Here is a 20692-nt window from a genome sequence, read left to right on the forward strand (position 1 = left end):
TTCATTAAAATAATTATTTTTTTCTTTCTAAAATGCATGTACGGGACAAACATGGCGCTCTGATTATCTCCTCAGTGAAATAATGTTTATGTTTCTTTCTATATCTTCGCATGATGTCGAAATGAGGGAGGAGTTAGCAGACTTTAGTTTCTATTTTCTCAATTCTGACTTTTGAAGTCAACAAGTTAATTGAATGCGCATTGCAATTGTTATATGAGTACAGTTTCTCTCTTCTCATTTCGGCATAATTGTTATCTTTTCAAAGAAAAATCTCTTCAGAGCTGTCATTAATAAAACTCAGTCTCATTTGGCGTCTCTTCTGATTTATTCTACGTGTTTCGCATTCGAAGAGATTTTGAGTGGACCCGATTTATTCAAGTATTGTTTTAGCGAGATTTATTCTTTTCGCCATATTTAGGATTTTTCTCGTTCTGCGGTTTAAATTTTTATATCAAATCAATGATGTTTAATAACGATGAGACAATGTGTCAAACAATAAAAAAAATTTCTTTATGCTGCTGGATCGAATTTCAATTAAAAGAATAAAATTTTATGAAATAACTCGTATATTTTAGAAATAGCGTTTATTATTGTCAAAACCGAAAATCAAAAAAGACTTTGCCGAATTTTGTCTTTCTTTTTATTTATTTATTTAGTTAAGTAATTTATTTTTATTAACGTATGCACTGGTTCTGTGAGCAAGCATCAAATATATAAATTCATTGAGATAATTACAAAGTAACTAATAATGTGTAATAATTTTGTTTACGTGAAGAACTATGTCTAACACTCTAGTTTACGTGAAGAACTTCGTCTAATACTCTAATTTATGTGAATAACTTCGTCTAATAATCTAATTCTTGTGCAGAACTTCGTCTAATACTCTACTAATTTACGTGAAGAACTTCGTCTAATAATTTAATTTAAGTAAAGAACTTTAGTCCAATATTCTAATTTACTTGTCTATAGTTTACGTGAAGAGCACCAGTTTCAAAATGGCGTGCATTTTGTCTTCGTTGTATATATCACTTCTAATTTAGTTAAGAATCTACGATATTTCAATAATTGTGGTGAATATTAGATTTATTCTAGCAGTCAACACTATTTTGATGGCGAATTCTTCTAATTCTAGAAAAAAATTGCATTGATTTGAGAAGAAAAGAAATTAAGGTTCTTCGTTGTAAATATGTTGAGTATTTTCCCTTTTAAAAATTAATAACTCAAATACGTAACGAAGACTTTATAATTATGCAGTAAAACGAGTAGGAGAAATGCACGAAAAAAAGTTTGCAATCGTAGTTGTTGGTGTAATCGATGATGAAACGCGCGCAATTTAAATATTAATGAAATTATGTATTATTAATGCACTTTTTTTTAAAGTTTTTAGCGCGTGTTCCATCAATTGATGCGATGATAATGAACTTAAAGAGTAAATTTTTTTCCTTCACTGATACTACAGATACTGCAATCCCGAAATTTCTAAATCTTGAAACTTCTCAACAAGTTGATAAGTTTTTTTAAAACATATTTTGAACTTTTTAATTGTTGTAGTGGATAAGATTATTTTAAATTAAATGTTAGACAAATTAAATATTAGACCAATACTTTAAATGCTCAGGATAGCCGGGAGAAGTTGGCAGGGTTCTAATTTAATTTGGGCTCTCATTGTTTCAATGTTCACGAATCTTGGCTCAATAATGGTGGGTGGGTAATGTTGGGTCAGCGTATACACTGCCTTACCAAAGGTGAAGAATCGTTTTTTTTTTTTTTTTTTTTTTTTTTTTTTTTTTNATTTTTGTTTTTTTTTTTTTTTTTTTTTTTTAAATTTTCAAGTTTTTAATTAATTTTTTAAAAGCAGGGTATATTGCTCTTATGGCAATATAAATTTACATTTCCTCACATCCCATGTTCTTGAAAAATCACTGAAAGATTTTTTTTTTTTTTTTTNATTTTTTTTTTTTTTTTTTGTCGTTATAATTTTTTTTGCTATTAATTATTTTCTGTAACCTATGTTAAATCCAAGTATCCTCGTAAATCCTAGTATCATATTCAGGATTTTTCAAAGAGCAACAATACTTATAAAGCCATGGACATACAACAATGCCAATTTATCACATCAAAATGCAGCGCAATTATTTTTTTCTTCTTGTAAAATGTGAAAATAGAAATATATATTTATATTTCCTCCCATAGCATTTGCTTGAAAAATCACTGAAAGACGTGTTTTTAGGCGACGTTATAACTTTTTTTGCTATTAATTATTTTCTGTAACGATCTTATCTTAAGTCCTAGTATCAATATTCAGATATCCTAGTATCATTTCATATCCTAGTAACATTTCATATACAACTATTGAAAGCTACGATCATAGCCAATTAACGCATTAAAATACGACGAATTTTTTTTATTTGTTAAATCTTTCTTTTAAGATGTAAAAGCCAACATTTTATTTCCTTCTCGGGCTGTCATTTTAATAATAGCTGATTTTTTTTTAAATACTTTTCATTTCTGTCTAAAAATTACCACTTTAGACAGACAATTCAGCAGTGATATTATGAATTCCATTCACGATTCCATCTTTCGTTCTATTCTAATTACGAGCAACAAAAACATTCTGCATGCTTTCTGACAGACCCTTTTTACTCTCCGCTTTTTCCTTAACAAGTGTGTCACCCTGGCCGAAATAAATAAATAAAAATAAAATTAAAAAAGAAAATACATATTGGGGTGTGGGGGGCCAAAAAGGGGGTCGCTTTAGATATTCCATCCGCATCACCGGCATTGGTGTATTATGTGAAATGTTGCTCCAAGGTTGACACGATCACGGCTTTTTCAATACAGACGATGGCATAGAGGAGGGGGTACATCACATTTCCCTGCCCCCTGATATGTTGTAATGGTTTTGATCGGGCATTTTTATAAATGCCTCTTTGTTAACTTTCGATGAGGGTGAAGCGACTCGACTTTAATGCGGATTAAGGACTGTTTTTGTTTATTTTTTTTTTCGTTTTTAGTGGTTGATGGTTAAGGATGTTGTTTGGTTGAGTTTCGCCACCTTCACAAAAACAAGGTAGCGATAATAATTCGTGGAATTGTTGTCATTTTTATTTGTTAAATAAATTGGAATTTTAAACTGCACTTTTATTACTATTTATGTTACTGTCGGATACAAGAACCGACGGAATTAAACATGAGAGGACTGAAGGAAGTAGAAGATCAAGAAGTTTCATTTGGTAGACGATTTAATAAAGAACTATTTACATATATATACAAAACATCTAACTATTAACATTTTCTTTCAGACAAGTTATTACTACCGCTCATATCTGTTCTATTTACAATTGAGACTGATGCCACTCAAAATATAAAAACATAAAGCTCTTACCGTAGATGGCGCTACAGTTACCGTAAATAACTGAAAGGAATAGAATGTCTACATTCACCGGCTGATGTCAACAATCACACAGTCGCTTTGGTGAATGTCCGAAATATTTGTAATATCCGAGTATGTATTAATTTATTCATTGGTATTATTATATTTAATCGATATTTTAATGTCTGCTGACAATAGATTAGGAGAAACATCAGTGTTCGAAACAAATGTATATCGAGCAGTGGCACTGAACCTTAAAGAAATATCTGTATAGGGCAGGGCCGGATTAACCTATAGGCACACTAGGCACGTGCCTAGGGCCTACGAAATTCAGTGGTCTACGAAAAACCTGGGAGAAAAAAATTTGTTGACAAAAATAATTTAGCTTTAAAAACAACAAGTGTATTTTGCACAAAATTATGAAGATAGAAATAAAAATATAATATGTTTCGGTAATAAATTATTTTGCAGAATCTTATGATCTAATATATTACTTTTTTGCGATTTTTGGATTAAACGAAATCTTGTATTATGCTGTCGAATTCCAAACTACGCAAATTTTAGCATATATTTTGAATAGAGGGGAGGAGTGGGGGAAGAAGGGGAGGGCCCAAAAACGACTATGCTTAGGGCCTACGAAAGGTATAATCCGGCTCTGGTATAGGGTCAACCTGACAAATGTATACCGGGCAGTGGCACTGAACCTTAAAAAAAATCAGTATAGGGTATACCGGACAAATGTATACCGGGCAGTGGTACTCAATCTTAAAAAAACATCAGTGTAGGGTATACCGGACAAATGTATGCCGGACAGTGGCTGAGCCTTAAAAAAAACATCAGTATAGGGTATACCGGAATAATATATACCGGGCAGTAGCACTGAACTTTAAAAAAAACTTCAGTATAGGTTATACCAGGCAAGTATACCGGACAATGGCACTTAACTAGACCTAGTATATATTTCTCACATTTACCAGGCGACTATGTGATTGTCAACAGTCACCGGTAGAAGTCAACAACCACAGATTGCTGTCATTCAATTTAACATATACTTATTTTGAATTCAATATTCGTATTTACAATATCAGTAATTACGATAAAAATAATTGATTAATTCGTACTCCTAAAAATATATGCTAATGTATATTTTAGAATAATATATGCTAAAATAAAGGAAATATTATTTTCAGAATAAGATATTCATCGGACAAAAGTAATGATAAAAACATAAGATAATTGGTAAATCCGGAAGAATTGTCAGCTATGTAATAATTTTTTTTTAAAAAAATTATCTTAAATCCGTTTAGATTTAATAAAGGCTCATATTGTCAGTTTGTGGATGATCCTTCGTTAGAAATCATTTTTTCTTTTCTTTTTTCCTGAAGAAAATCTGGGATAATTCATGTATTTCTGCAAGACCGTAAACGCCTTTATCGCAACACAAAAAAAATTTTCAGAATAAAAATCGTCTCTATTTCCTGGTCGTGAATTTTTAGCTATAGAAACACACCTCTTTTTATGACAGTGATTATTAACTATTATTATCTTTCTTTTCCCTTTAACCACCCTTTCACGAGGTTCCCCCCCGCTCACGGACTGACGGTCCAGCTCTTTTAAAATGCTAATTTTCTTTCTTTCTTTTTTTTTTTTTAGTTCTTTCGGTTCATTTATTTTATAAGTTTCATTGGATTCATTTTATTCTTTCTTTCTTTTTTTCTTTTCTTTTTTACCCCGCCTGCTCCATTCAAACCTCTTGACCTTGGTTGTACCTCACCAACAGCCATCTTTTTTCGTTTGTTTACTTTTTTTATTTTTTTTATTCATCTCCTATTTTCACGCTAGGTTTTTATTCGACATAAATGATTACGTTAAAATCAAATTCATTGCCTTATAAACACATCACTCGTTTGCAAAAATTGAATGAAAATTGAATTTTGGCATGAAACAAGTGCCTGAAAATGTTATATATATATATAAAATAATTTAATTTGTTTCGTTTAATTTTCTCTGCATTTTATTTTACCTGCACTTGAATCTTCCGCATGCATAACAGTTCTTTGTCTTATATGATTATCGGGCCATGTTTTGTGTGATTATATATTTGTTAACATTTTTTATATTTATTCGTGGTCGAAATCATTGTAAACCAAATTTATAAAATCAAAAATGAAATAGTATAGAGCACACAATTTGGTACCACTTTGTACAAAATGAAATTCACGCTAAAGGAATCTATTTAATTGAAGGATTATTTAAGCGGTGTAGAAATTATACAAATTGTTACAAAGTTAAATTTATGTTTTTATCATAACTTGAAAATTAGGTTTAAAATTTGGCAACTTTGAACTAGTATTACGAATCGAATTATCGAGTACTACATTAATTTTTAAACCTAAATCCCTTTTCGCTGTCATTTAATCAGAAAAAGATTATTGTCTCTTTCAGTCGCTGTACTTGTATGCAAACCTTCAACACTAGGAAGCCATAATTGTTCTTAACTCTTTTCCATAAGTCATCAAAAAATTCGTTTTCCTATTTGAGGTCTCAACCAATGAAATGCATCGGACTGTTGCTACCCGTATTAGACAGTGTCCTAGACAATTGAAATGTAAATATCAGAGTTCGGTTCTGAATGTTCTTTTAAAGCACCGATTAATTTCTTTTATGAAAATCTTCTAGCTTGGAATGTTATAACAGTTTAAATGTCAGTGCTTCAGGGCGAGTACTAGAACTTAAGAGTACTCGAAAGAATTTTTTGTCGTCTTCTTTTTCTGCTGATTGCAGTTGTTGGAAATTAGAAAATGTCCCCAGCAACAGTTTTAGAGTTTCGTTGCTAAGGTGGAATTAAGAATTAGTTTTTCAATTGAATGTTGTAGCCAAAAACAGACATTTTTACGTTTATATAATAATACGTTTATAACATAATCCCTTTTATTGACTTACCCCGATTTAGAGTTGCTCATGTTTATTTCTATTCATATGAACTTGTTTATGTCTGTTACATTTTGGAAAATGAAAGTTAAAATTTCAAGCTTGGATACATTGTTATTTTTACTGGTTATTTTTTACTAGCTTCCATTTTTTTCAGTTAGCCATTTTAAAATATGTCGGTTAATGTACTATTTTTTTCTAATAGACAGGAAAAAGATTTATCTATTTGTTTTTCTGCGGGAATTTCACGCTAAAAAAAACTTAAAAAAATAACATACAAAAACAAAATTGTACGAAAGTGTTTTGCAAATTATATTCAATTTAGAATAGCAGATAGAGTAAAGAAAATATCTCTACACAAAGAGATAAATTTCAGATAAATATTTAGCTTCTAAATTGCGTACTGCTTACCTTTAATTCTTGCCTTTCCCATGTGCGGTAATTAATATTATATTATTTAGATAATTAATATAATATTATATTACATTATTTATACTAAAACTAAACTCAGCGACGCGACAGCCCATAGAGGGNTAATGTCATATTATTTATAATAATATTATATTATAATCCTAAATAATATTAATTAATATTATTTAGGATTTTATTAAAAACAATATATACATTCTTTAAATTTTTGGCCTAAGTGAACAATGAAGCACCATTAATAAGTCCTTCAGGGGACCCATGTTAATCGTCGAACAAATAATAAAGAGAGGGTCTAAAATGAAAATTAAGCAAATGAATTGAAATTAATTGCAAAAATAATAAATTCAATTACGTAATACCATTGTTGATTTGATACTTAATATTGTTGATGTTGAAAATAATAGAGGAACAAAAAAAAAAAAACGGTAAATAATGACTTTGTGGGGACTTTTTTGCTGAATTTGTCTTCGTCGAGCACTTTTTTGTTGGAGCTAATCCTCATTTGCGTCACATGGAGACGAAATCTCCCACGGTTAGCCTGACAGCAAGGGCACTCTAACTCATGATATGTCTACCACATTTTACGTCAGCACTGTGGTCAGTGTGAGCCTCTGCTAATATCGTAGAACATCTATCACTATTTTACTTTTATTAGGAAACTGAGACTGTAATTCATCTACATTTTTTGAATAAATCTACTGTATGAAAAAGACAATTAATTACTTTAATATGATTTGTATTAAATTATTACGATTTACATTACTTTAATGTGTCTAAAATTTACATTCCATATCTAATTTTTTTTTTCTTTTTGTAAAGACACTTAAAAAATTCATAAACTTAGAAACCTTTTTTTCGGAATATATTCGAAACCCGCATGTATATAGCCTTTGGCACTTGGAAGAAAAGATTCTGTGGTCATGAGTTCAGAAACAGATCTAATGTTTCACAAATCAGTGGCAAATGATTTTTAACATTGCCCGGGGAAAGTGTAAAAAAGCTCCCTTCTAATTGTCTTGCCTTCCCCCCTCTTAACCAAGGCCATAATTTTGCAAGCGAGAAGAGGGGGATCTGCTTTCTGACCCCTGAAGCCATGAAAATGAGCATATTAGTTCAATGTCCCCACCCCTTCACAATTTAGCTAAAGAGGGACGATCTGCTGAGGTTTTAACATTTACACCCTCCCACTTTTTGTGGCATCAGGTTGAAAAGGGGACTGCTTCATGAGTCATCACATTTTTTTTAAATATGTATTTTCCTATTTCTAGTAAGTGTCAAACTAATGTTTTTTAGTTTGTCGGTTGCAGCTTTAAAAAATTAATTAATAAAAACTGCATTAATATTCTACGATAGATCCTTCGAAACATGCCTGCCGAACTCCTGATTAACAAGATAGAGTTTTTTTTTTATTTTGAAAATGGTAACATAATGTATGCGTTTATAAATTTATCTTTGTCTTACAAAATTGATTTATAATGATTTTGGCCGCCACTGCATATAAATAATTTAAAATACACTAATATCCTAACAATATTCATTAAAAGTATCATCTAAGTGTTGTGTACGTTTTAACCATCAAAAAACTGCTCAACTTCGACATTCGGACTTTTTTTTTATTACGAATTTAAGATGAATTTTTTCTTCGTCGTTTTATAATTAATAATCTAACATTAGGTTGAATGTTTGACAGTATCTAGTTGTCTTGGAGATGCAAAATTTATTTAAATATTTCTATTTAATATTAATAAAGCACTTTTAAAAATGTTGAAAATAGTTATTCGAGAAACATTTACTTTATTAAGCAGTTCAGTTAATTTATTTTGATTTGAAAAGCATAATATGAAATAGTATTACATTTTTTGTATGTCCTTTTCATAATTTTCCATTATTGTTGTTAAAAAAATTATATTTTTTAAGAAATTTTTCATTTCTCACTTTTTGGCATATTACTTAGTAAATAATGGATTATTGATTTGATCTAAATACAGTTACAGAATTTTAAAATGTTAAATTTTCGGAAGCCTATTATACCTGCTGGGGAACTGCAAGGTTCCCTAGTGTTCCGGAGAATACAATTTGGGAACCGTCGTTAAACTATGTGGTATCTAATTAAAATTTAACTAAAAACTGCAATTATAGCTTACACTTCAATCCAAAAAAATTACACATTTGTAATTTTTAGATATAATCCAAATATAATCACTTAAATAGTTATCAATTTCTGACTAAATTGAAAAACATCTCACAAGTTCTGTAACTTTTTTTTTCCCTAATTGAACGCTGTGACTATTTGAATTTAAACTGACATGCGACGATCTGTTCACAATTTTTTTTTTCTTTTTTGGAATGAACCAGAATTTAAAAATAAAGTTATAACTTTCACAGCCTGGTTGGTAGGGCACTGTTGCCCATGTCCAAGAGGGGGTGGGTTCGATCCCCGTCGATCGAAGACTCCCTGTGTGGTGACAGATGCACGTTAAATCTGTGGAGTCACAAAGTCCTCTATGTTCCCATAACAAATCAATACCTCTGTGGGTACTGATTCAATAGTTTCCTTGTCTTCTGGATTGGTTCAAAATTACAAGGCTACGGAGTTGAACATTAGTAGTCGTAAACCCAAAATCGGGCGGCTGCTCAACGACGGTTATAAAATAAAATAAAACACTTGTCCCCGATGTTAGATTATTTTGTCTTTTTTGCATCAATCATTTACAAATATACATATCCCCTGTTGCGTCGTACTATGAGTCCAAGAGAGTATTCGTACGCCATGATATTGTATTTGCTATTATTTTTCTTATTTCTACTATAGCAAACTCATCTAGCTGCATCTATTCAACAAATCTAAGACACGTATTTCACACACAGTTATTTCGCTACTATTTTAAATATTTTAGTATGCCGGGATTTGTAGGTTGGCATTATTGTTATTTGTTGTTTTATTTACTCTATTAACAAACGAACGTTAAATTCGAATTCCGTTCGTTTTCGTTATAGGCCGCTAGTTTATTCCAAATCTCGGTCCCTGATTTCCTTCGAAATCCAGGCTGTTTCCATCTTAAACCGCATCATTCATCTTCGAAATTCCTTTTCTGTCTTACGAAACGTCAAAATAAAAGCATAAAAAATGGAAAAGAAGAAGGCTCAATAACAAGAACGTTAAAAAAATAAATATATAAATAAAATAAGTAAATTTTTGTTGTGTGATTTTTCTGGTTTCTTCCAAATAATTCTAGGAATTTTCCCTCTTTCCCAGGCTAGGAAATAAGTCCTTTTCGCTAATTGAGCGCGAGTTCTTTGGTAGGGGGCGGAGATGTGCGAGTATTTATTTCTACAGAGGGGTTGTTTATAGACTCAATCCCCGCCCCTGTAGCCCCATTCTTCATCGTGGCCCTTAGTCGGGGCCCATTATTTCTCATTCATCACAATGAGGTGACTTGAGTTAATGGGTAATAACAATATCCGAGAATAAATAGATAATGATACCATTTAACTAAGTTTAGTTTAGAGTAAGTTGTTGGAAATACAATATTATCATTAGCTTTCGAATAAATTTTAGATAAAGATTTTATGTATCAAAGTTGAAGGTTTCTTCAATCTCAAAGAATTAAAGAAAACATTTGAAAAAAAAATCTCTATAATTTTAATATGGTATGTTACTTACTGAAAGTGATGGTGACCCAGTTAAGTAGCTGACTTTTGGAAAGTTTACTGGTAACCAAAAATAGGGGAAGATCAGACATCAGATGAATTGTTTTTTTATATCTTATTTTTAGTTTTTAAATTTTTTTTTTTTACATCCGTTGTTGAAAAGCCGACCCAGTGTTTCAGGTTTAAAACTACTAATGTCCAACTACGTAGCCTTGTAATTTTGAACCCAATTCAGAAGACAAGTGAACTCCTGGATCAAGTATTGGGGGAAATTTGGCTTCTTGAAAAACTCTTTGAGGGAACTAATCCGCATTTGCGTTACGAGGAGCGGAAGACCACGAGAACCTGCCACGGTTAGCCTAAGGGGAAGGGGACTCTAACCCATGATCCGTCTACCACTGAGGATATTTTACGTCCGCACTGTGATCGGTGCAAGCCGGATGCGGAATTTGTATCGACCAGCCATTGCTGGGATTCGAACCCGGTTCATCGCATTGGAAGGTGAACTCTCTATACCCTGAGCCCCGAAAGAGCTGAATTGATATTTTGTGAAAAAGATCTTAAAACCATGGACATCAATTTAGGGAGAAAGCTAGTGTCTGATTGAATTAGATGGAAACGATTGATTTGGACGCTTCTTGTCTGTACTAGACTGTTAAGCAGGTGGAAAAAGAAGTTAATGGAAATATGTACCTGAGAAATCAAATAAAATAAAAAGAGGAAATTTTGAATTTGTCACAACAACATATTCTCTCACATTTGAAGCTTTTGAGAAATGTTTTTTTTTCCAGTGTTAGAGCTAAAATAGAAGTTTTAAATTCAAAAAATAGTTGTAAAATCAATATCAGAAAAAAAAACAAAAAACATTTGATCATCCAGCCTTTTATGCATCTATATAAATAAAGTACTCGTAGTGAATAAAACTATTTTAATTATTAAAATATTAACATTTAACCTTTGCTACCAATAACATTAAATATTTTTGAATGTATGATAATTTCGCAGTAGATGTTGGTATACATATCAGACATATATTCTTCATTATATTTGTTTATGTTACTTTTAAAAAATATAACAGTATTTAACCCATTATGTGCCGAAACTCTCGTGTACTCAAAATCAATAATCTCAAAAAGATTAATATTAACTCCATTATTTCATATTTTAAATTTATTAGGTGAAGCAAAGAGATTTGTGTTCCCCAGATTATAATTATATTTTAAGCAGTTCCATCTGAAATAAAATAAAAAATCTAAAATAATTTTTTTTTATTTTTAAAATTGAATGTGAATTTTCTACCACTTCTTCCAGTTTTAACATTTAAGTATACAAACTGTTGCGTTACGTCCGCGAAGATCGTGTTCAGACGCTTGAAGTAACGTTTGAAATATGACGTTTGAATTAATCTAATTAATTTTAGGACAATATTATTATTTTTTTTCTTTTAAAATAAGTTTTTTAAAAGTTATTAGTGGTGATAAAATTGTTTCGTAATTTGTCTGCTACTGAAAAAGCTTTAAATGAGTATGGATTATGGTGAACATGCACGTACTGTTTCCACCAGTTAAAAACAAAGAATGATATGATTGTTCAACCAGAAAAATGAAATGACTAGTTTTTCCCCGCTTAAAATAATTCTTCTGAAGAATCTTCACCGAAAATGAGAGTAACTTGCAGCTTTTGAAGTAGTCAAAAGCTAGTGAAATTTCGAATTGTGCGTGGCATATTGTTTACAGTTTTTTTTTTTTTCATATAGGAGATAATGGTGTAGAATCATAAACAAATGTCAGTTTTTTTGATCTATGTGCTGCCATCTATCGGTTAATTTAACAAAAATATTTATAGTTTTGTAACTCATAGTACATATTTTCTTCGATCGTAAATTAATTATTTTATTTAAAACTTATTTTCAATTAAATGAAAAGTCTTACTTTATTTTATTATAAAAAATATTTTATTTTCGATGTTTATTTGGCAGTTTAATATATATAGATATATATTTTAATTTTCTCCTTTACAAAATTATAAGTGTTTCTAAAATGTTATTATATAATTTTGCTTGTTAAAAAGAACATGTCATGATATTTAGGAAAAAGGCCTTGAACGTTTAAATGTTATTTTTTAAAAAAAAATTTTCTCAATCCGGACCATTTTATTTCTGAAAGAAACAAATTTAATAGCGTCAAATATTTCTTTCCAGTGGGCGTTTCTATAAAACTTGAAGATCGATCTATCAAGTTTGCCTGTCCTCTATGCGTCTTCAGATTGTTCCTTGATCCCACCTTTTCCTTATTCTCTCTATCTCTCTCTGACATTTCTTTATACTTTTTTTTTCAACATCTCCGAATTATTTTTCTTTCAATAAGAACATTTGAACTATATATTTTCAGATATCTATATATTCACTGTTATCTCATATTTTTATTGATCAATATATTTTATTCTCTTCTGATATTTTTTTTAATCTGAATTTGTATAATTAAATTTTAAGATTGAATCATAAATTATTGCCGCATCGAAAGCATTAAATAATTTGAAAAATATAAACTCAAGTATAAGTTAATTTGAATTACTAATTTATTTAGTCAATTGAATTAACAATTTATTTAGTCAATTGAATTAACAATTTATTAAGTTAATTGAATTAACGATTTGGATGTAATAATTATGATCACGTATTGGCAATTGGTTATTTCAATTTCAAATGAATGATTTCACTGACAAAGATTGGTAATACAACAACGAGTCTTTAGATGTCAATATTTACTATATGATAATTTCTAGGTCATTTAATTTAGTTTAAAAGATGATCTGATGGCGTATTTCGAATAGACATACGTAATTATAATTAGCACTTTTTTTTATTTTTGATCAGGCGTACTTGTTTACTATGATTAGCTATATTTATTCCCTACTATCTTACGATCTTTAACACTAGAACAGTAAGACTTTGGACTAACTGCAATTGGAGGTCAATTTGTACACAGGAAATAGATGTCGTTCTAAAGTAAATGATTTTTTAATATATGAATACTGTTGAAGTAAGGGTTATCAAAGATTAATTTTTTTCTTCCATTTATTATTCTTGGAATTGCAATATAAAAGTATTATGATATATTTTATAACATACTATTTTTTCGTTGGAGCACAAGTTACACGAATCAGTGATCAGGGGCCCACTTGAATTTGATTATTTTTTACATTTAGTTACACACGACACATTACAAAACATCTACGGAATTACGGGGTAGTAACTAACTGGGGTCGAGAGCTTGGTCTTAGCTAATGAAAATAAACGTAGAGCCAGTCGAAAATTTTCTGGGTTTAAAAGGAAAATCTCTACGATTCAAGTTAATGACAAACTGATATTGTAAGAAATTATAAACATACGATCTATTATTGAGTCCTTTCAATAATTTTCATGAGAAAGCTTAGTTTGAAATAAGCTTCTCAAATGTTTTTCGTATGAGCCTTTTGTTTGTTTTTTTGCGCTAAAAAACATGTTTGAAATAAGCTTCATATGTTTTTTCTGTGAGCTTTATGTATTTTTGGACTATAAATATATTTAGAATAAGCTTCTCGTATGTTTTTCTATGAGCCCTTTGTTTTTTTAGACTAAAAATACGTTTAAATTAAGCTTCTCGAGTTTTTTCCATGACGCTTTTGTTTTTAGGGTAAAAATATGTTTGAAATAAGCTTCTCATATATTTTTCCATGAGCCCTTTGTATTTTAAGACTAAAAATAAGCTTCTCATTCGTTTTTTCTATGAGCTTTTTGTATTTTTAGTCTAAAAATATGGTTAGAATAAGTTTCTCATATGTTTTTTTATGTGCCCTTTGTTTTTTTAGTCTAAAAATATGTTAAAAATAAGCTTCTCATATGTTTTTTTCTATGACGCTTTTGTTTTTTCAGGTAAAAATGTTTGAAATAAGCTTCATATGCTTATATTTATTTTTCTCTCTTTCTTTCTAGATGCATGTGGTTTATCTGATGTTGCCCATATCGAAAGTCTCCAAGAAAAGTCACAGTGTGCACTGGAGGAGTACTGTAGGACACAGTATCCCAACCAACCAACCAGATTTGGTAAACTTTTACTTCGTTTGCCCTCTCTGAGAACTGTAAGCTCACAAGTGATCGAACAAATATTTTTTGTGAGATTAGTGGGCAAAACACCGATAGAGACACTAATACGGGACATGCTGTTGTCCGGTAGTTCGTTCAACTGGCCGTATATGCCGCTCCAGTGACCCATGGATGGGGGTCACCCGGAATTCATGGGGGCTCCCGATCAGAGGTTGCTAATGTGTATGGCTGCCGCTCTGATGCCTCAGCAGCTTTGTGGCGTTACTCCTAAAAGGTAGCATTAGAGGCGAAACCGGCCCGCTGCTGAACTGACGACGTCTTCTTGAAGTAACAATTAAGACGAAACTTAATAAAAAAAGTGACACGCCTCTTCCATTATTGTTCAATATCGATAATTATCATAAACAAGTTCATAATTTGACTGCTTCTATTAAATTTTAAACTTTTTACCGACATCCGAAAATTGGATCTGGATGATTTTTAGTACCAGTATGAAGTAAAAAAAATTTATTATGAAATTGACAAACCAATTTGCTGCAAACGTAATGCAATTGTAATAGTTTTATTGTATTGACTTACCGTCACGAGAAAATCTCCTGCAGGAAGCTGAATCCTGTAATTAGAAATAAAACTAGCTGTAAAATCATTTTATTTTCAGCTTGTTTTTGTTAGTTTTTTTAAATATCCGTGGCATCCCTTACATCCGTGGGTAATCCGTGACATTATAACTCACTTAACTCTTTGCACTCCGACTGTTGTTTAAACTAATAGAAGAACTAAATCATTTAAAATACATAAAACAGTATTTTTTTAAAATATAATTTGTAAAATTCTTATAATAATGTGGTTAATAGTTATTAAGGTATAAAATTTTTTAATTTTGGAGTGTTGACTGTTGATGACTACTCGAAGGCGACATCGGAGTACAAAGGGTTAAAACCTCTTATGGCCACTATTTTTTAAAACTCAAGCGATAATTAAAAATAAAAGGGTTTTACTTTTCCTAATTAATTCCCTCCAACTACTACGGAATGGAAGTCATGTAAACATCGTTTAATAAATCATGGAATCACGGATATTTTACTTCTCCCAAAAAAAGCTTGAACTGTAGTAGTTAAATACCAGTGTTTCCGCATTTCCGAGTGAGGCATCATTTGGAAATTTATCTCGTGACGGTCTGTCCTTACCATGATATTTGTTCTTTAGATAAACTTCTGCAAGTTTTCTTTGTTTAGTTTTCAAAAATTCCCTTTATAATTATTAAATTTTAATATTTAAGTGCAAAATTTGCTTATAACTTTTTTTTAGTTTATCGAAAAGTAACCAATTCAGCTTAAGTAAATTTGCTTATTCAATTTTTAACTTTCTAAACCAATCTTAATATCTTCAAAAGATATCGATATCTGATATTCATGAACCGGTTCAGATCATTGTTAGACGAATTTATACATCTGTATGACTCCACAAATATTTCATGATTGTTCAGTATTACATGAAGTTATCACTTGTTCTGTACAAAATCATAAAGGCTATATAAATATTTAGCCATTGTTAAATGAATTTTAAAGTTTCATTCAAATCTCTTACAGTTTTCTTCATGGTCAAAATGGTATTTTTGAACTTTCTTTTATTTCAAAAATTCTAATATCTCATGCTCATACTAAGAAAGTGCGAAAAGTTTTATTTTAGTGATAGTGTACTAAAGCAGAATTTTATGAAATTTTTATAAAACTTTTATCAGAAAATCTGATTAAAATATTAACCTTTTACAGCTCTTTCAACAGTTAAAAAAATGCAATCTATATTTTAAAGTATATATATTTTATCTATAGAAATCTATATCTTAATGAAAGATTTTTGGTTTAAAAGATTTGACTCAAAATTATTTTATAAACCAGAAAAAAAAATTAATTCAAAAGCTCATATGAAGCGCTACTTCATTCTCGAATTGAAACTTTTTATTTTATAACAGACGTTGAACAGCCGATCTAATTCTGAGTTTACGACTATCAATGTTCAGCTCCGTAGTCTCGTAATTTTGAACCCAACCCGGAAAACAAAGGAACTCTTGGATCAAGCATTGGGTCACACTGCATTTGCGGAGGACTTTTTTGGTGTAACTAATCCGCATTTGCGTAGAAGGGAGCGGAAAATCTCCCACGGTTAACCCGACTTTAAAGGGGATTCTAATCCGTGATCCGTCTACCACTGAAGATATTTTACGTCAGCACTGTGGTCGATGTCAGTCGGGAGGAGAGTTCGTATCAACCAAGCCACTATTGGGATTCGAACTCTGGTTACATCATTGGGAGGCGAACACTTTCCTGAACCACAGCGGTTCCTTATTGAGTCTTTGTAAACGTTGCAAAAATAACAAAATTTCTGTGCGTTTCAGTTTTTAGCACTCTACAACTTTTTAAAATTTTATGCTCAAAGGCAGTGCAGCTTTCATTGTTGTTTTTGAAATACAAATCTTTCACTTTTTGAAAATATCAAAAATAAATTAATTAATACTAGGAAATAATAAATTTTAAAACGTGTAATAAATTATCAAATTTCAAATTATTTTATTTCTTAAAGGAAATTAAAAAAAAAAGCAGTTTCTTCAATTTTTTAAATGTAGAAGAATCAAAACCGTCAGACCATGTATTTAGAATACTAATTAATTAAACAAAAATATTTATGAGTTGTGCGCGAAGTTAGATTATTATTTACCATTTTCCATGAAGTAAACTTTAAGAATTCATTTAGAATGTTTTTATTAGTTTTCATGTGCTCTATGTTGCCATGTTTTATATTTTCGCTTAATCAAAGTCGATGTTGTAAAGTTAAAAAAATGTTTTTGTGCAATATTTAAAATATGAAGAAATGACATATTTTTAATGTAACATATTTTGCTCTTTATACGTATATTGAATTTATAGAATAAATTGTCGTCTGTTATTCTTCTAGTTTATGACATAAAGATGTTTTAATAAATATTAATCTGAATGTATATTCAATGCCTCTAAGTTAGATAATTATATATTTTTTAAATTTCAGTTCATGGCAATTAAGTTTTTTTCAAAATGTTTTTCTTTCCATTTTACAATTTTTCGATCGCATTTTTTGTTTAATAACACGGTTTAAAGGTTTTTTTTCCGAATTCACATCAGCTTACGTTCACGTCTGTCTGTACATTCTAAAGTAGCTGCGCATGCCCACGATCGGATTCCTCAAAACTGCGCATGCTCAGTTACACTTGAAAGATCAGTGTAACTGAGAATGTCAGAAAACTTTTTTTTTTGGTCAATATAATGGAAAACATTTAATTATCACTTTATATCTAGTTGCCATTATGTAAACTCCAATATTTATTTTAATTTCATTTCTTTCATGTTGCTTATAGAAACAATCTTGTACATCTGTGGAAACAATCACACTGTACAAAATATTCAATAAATGTATAATACATTGTACAGCCAAATATCAGTGATTATAAAATATTGATTAAAAGACTTGTCCATTTTAATTATAGATGAGATCATCATCATTATAACTCTGGCATAAAATCATGTACTATAATTATTTTTAAAAAAAAGTTTAAACTACCACGTGATAGGTATTTAATTCTGTTTGTCGACTCAGCTTATTTATGTAATTAAACAACTGATTTGACGTTGACTTTCATTAGTTTCTATTTTCAATAAATAATATACTGCAATAAACAATAATTTGGCTGAATTAGGTCATTTAACATACTATTTTAACGGGATAGTACTGCCCTGACTTCTATTAATCACGCGTACTTCTTTCAAAACATTAAAAAATAGAATCCCATGTTTGAATTAATGAAATTTAAATGTAAAAAATGCTTCGTAAAATAATTATTTGCATTTTTTGTTAATACGAAAAAAAAAATCATTCGAATTGTTTTTTCGTGATTTTACTGTAATTATTGATATTTCGTTATAATAGGCATTGTCATTACGTTTTATTACATGTATGACCCAGAGTTGATGTTTTTGTTTTTTTAAAGGACAAAATACTAAGGGTAAAACATTTTAACGTTACCTTATTATTTCACTCAATTTTACCCTATTACCCATTTCAAGATGAAAGATTTTTCTAATTGTACCTTTCTAAAGAGGTCTGATTTAAAATAATTTTGGTGTTTCAGCTGTGTTTAATGACTTATCGCATTAAATTTCAAAGTGTCTTCAAGTTTTAAATTATCTTGGTTACTTTATTCATTGCATGTTAAAATCAACTAGCACTTTTTGATCAAACATTCATGTTACATCATGAATATTCATTAAATGTATGTGAATAGTTACATTGCTTTCATTATGCCCTGTAAATATACCATTACCTTTAAAATATATGTAATTATGAACAAACTAACGGACAATATACTTAAAAGTTCACAGAGACTAGCCAGAATTGTTCATACTACTTAAATGTTCTTTCATAATTTGCTAGTTTTCATAAATAAATTTTCAAATAATTTCCTTGGTTATTGTAAAAGACAATTTAAAATTCTTTTTGCTCTGTTAACATTCAAATTTTTTCTCTTTTATATTCCATGATTTTCAACTTCAACCATCTTCTCAATTTTTCATTTCCGTAATTGTTTAGGCCTATTATATTGACTTAAAGTACAACGAGTGTCCCAAAAATTACAAATGTTTTTAAAAATCAATTTAAAGAAAAATAGAAATGTATGGTTTGTTGCATTTTGCTAAGGAATCCAGTTAATTAGTCTGACCAAGTTTAATAATCATCTACAAAATCCATCAACAAATAACGTATGCAATCGTACAAAAACTATGAAACAATTTGAAAATAACTGCCATTTGAACCTACAGCATGATTTTAAATAAGAATAAAAGTAGCTAAACAAACGGCTGCGCAAATGTTACGGTCGGAATGGTCTGACATATAACAGAAAATATAGTATTTACAATCTGAAGCTCCACCTGTTGATGAACGTTTTAACTAATTGTGAAATCAGGTTAAAATAAATCTCGTTTCTAATGCAAATTGTACATTTCTACTTTTTATCTTTCTTTAAATAGTTTTTAAAAATTGTGGGTAGTTTTTGGACACACGGATATGAGTATTCTTTTTTTTAATTATTAAAAATTGCCGAGTTTTGATTAAATAGTAAAAATAAATCTAGAGCTTATATGTAATTAATCGATAATGTTGATGTTGAAAATATGACCCCAAATTTCATACTCTTTTCTTGCGGCTTGTTATTGTCTCATAGCACGCTCTAAAGTACGAATTATTTAAAGAATTTAATTATGACTGTTAGCACTTACCTTTAATACTGATATCAATAAATTTCAAATAGTGAAACTTCATTTGTTTTATGTGTTTTCTTTGTTGAATTAAAAGACGCTTATTGAGTATGCTTTAAGAAAAAATATAGGATTGTCATAATTGATAATAATTTAAATTTGAACAAGAACATTTAATTCATTACTTCTTTATGGATATCATTATAATGTGAACTTAAATTTGTGTGCAGATTGTTTATAATATTTTCATGAATATAAATATGCCAATAATTTTTTCGCCAAGATAGTAACGCCAAACAACTGAGTTGCCAATTCTTTTTTATTTATTAATTTTAGATACGAATACTTTGTGTTATCTATTTGTCATCTCAAGTAAAATGTACACTTATAAAGAGGTTGAACGAAATGTAAATAAATGAAAATAAATGTAAAATGTTTTTATTTTGGTCTCTTTTTATTCTTTAACACATTTTTATAAACACATTTTAAAGCGACTTGAAGAGGCTGAATGTAGCGTTTATTTACTATGCCCTTATAAGGACTTGTTGCCCTAAATTGGACAAGAAATCCATGTGTATTTAACTCATTGAAATAAAGTTTTCAATCAATTAAATTACATTTAATTCCCGGTTTCCTTTAAGTTGCAAAAATAACCCTATAAATTTTTAGTAGTATGGTTGTGTTGTAGGCTGATTAACAAATCCGGTTCGTAGTCATTGAGAATTCGCAGTGCGAAAGCATATATGCTTTTTGACTCATTAGGAAAAGCACCAATAGTTGCTCAATCAGACTGAATTTGCTTAGGCTTATTACAATAAACTTCTATTGAAGGTATTTACTATTAGCTTTTACTACTTTGGAATTATTTATAATTACCTGAAATAAGTGAGATTAGTTGCGAAATAAGTGATACATCTTCTAATTATCCTATGATATGTG

The 20692-nt window shown here is 29.9% G+C and overlaps 1 protein-coding gene across 2 annotated transcripts in view; it reads left to right on the forward strand.

The window, feature by feature from the left end:
• LOC107449746 (nuclear receptor subfamily 2 group F member 1-A) overlaps positions 1–20194 on the forward strand; it is an 81712-nt gene extending 61518 nt beyond the window's left edge. For both annotated transcript variants that reach the window (XM_016065381.3, XM_071185695.1), the window contains exon 3: positions 14358–20194. In XM_016065381.3, the coding sequence (XP_015920867.1) occupies positions 14358–14632 (275 nt within the window). In that variant the 3' untranslated portion in view covers positions 14633–20194. The remainder of the gene's footprint in view (positions 1–14357) is intronic.
• Positions 20195–20692: the final 498 nt, after the last annotated feature.

This window comes from Parasteatoda tepidariorum, chromosome 9 (genome assembly GCF_043381705.1).
Source record: "Parasteatoda tepidariorum isolate YZ-2023 chromosome 9, CAS_Ptep_4.0, whole genome shotgun sequence".
Classification (NCBI taxonomy): domain Eukaryota; kingdom Metazoa; phylum Arthropoda; class Arachnida; order Araneae; family Theridiidae; genus Parasteatoda; species Parasteatoda tepidariorum.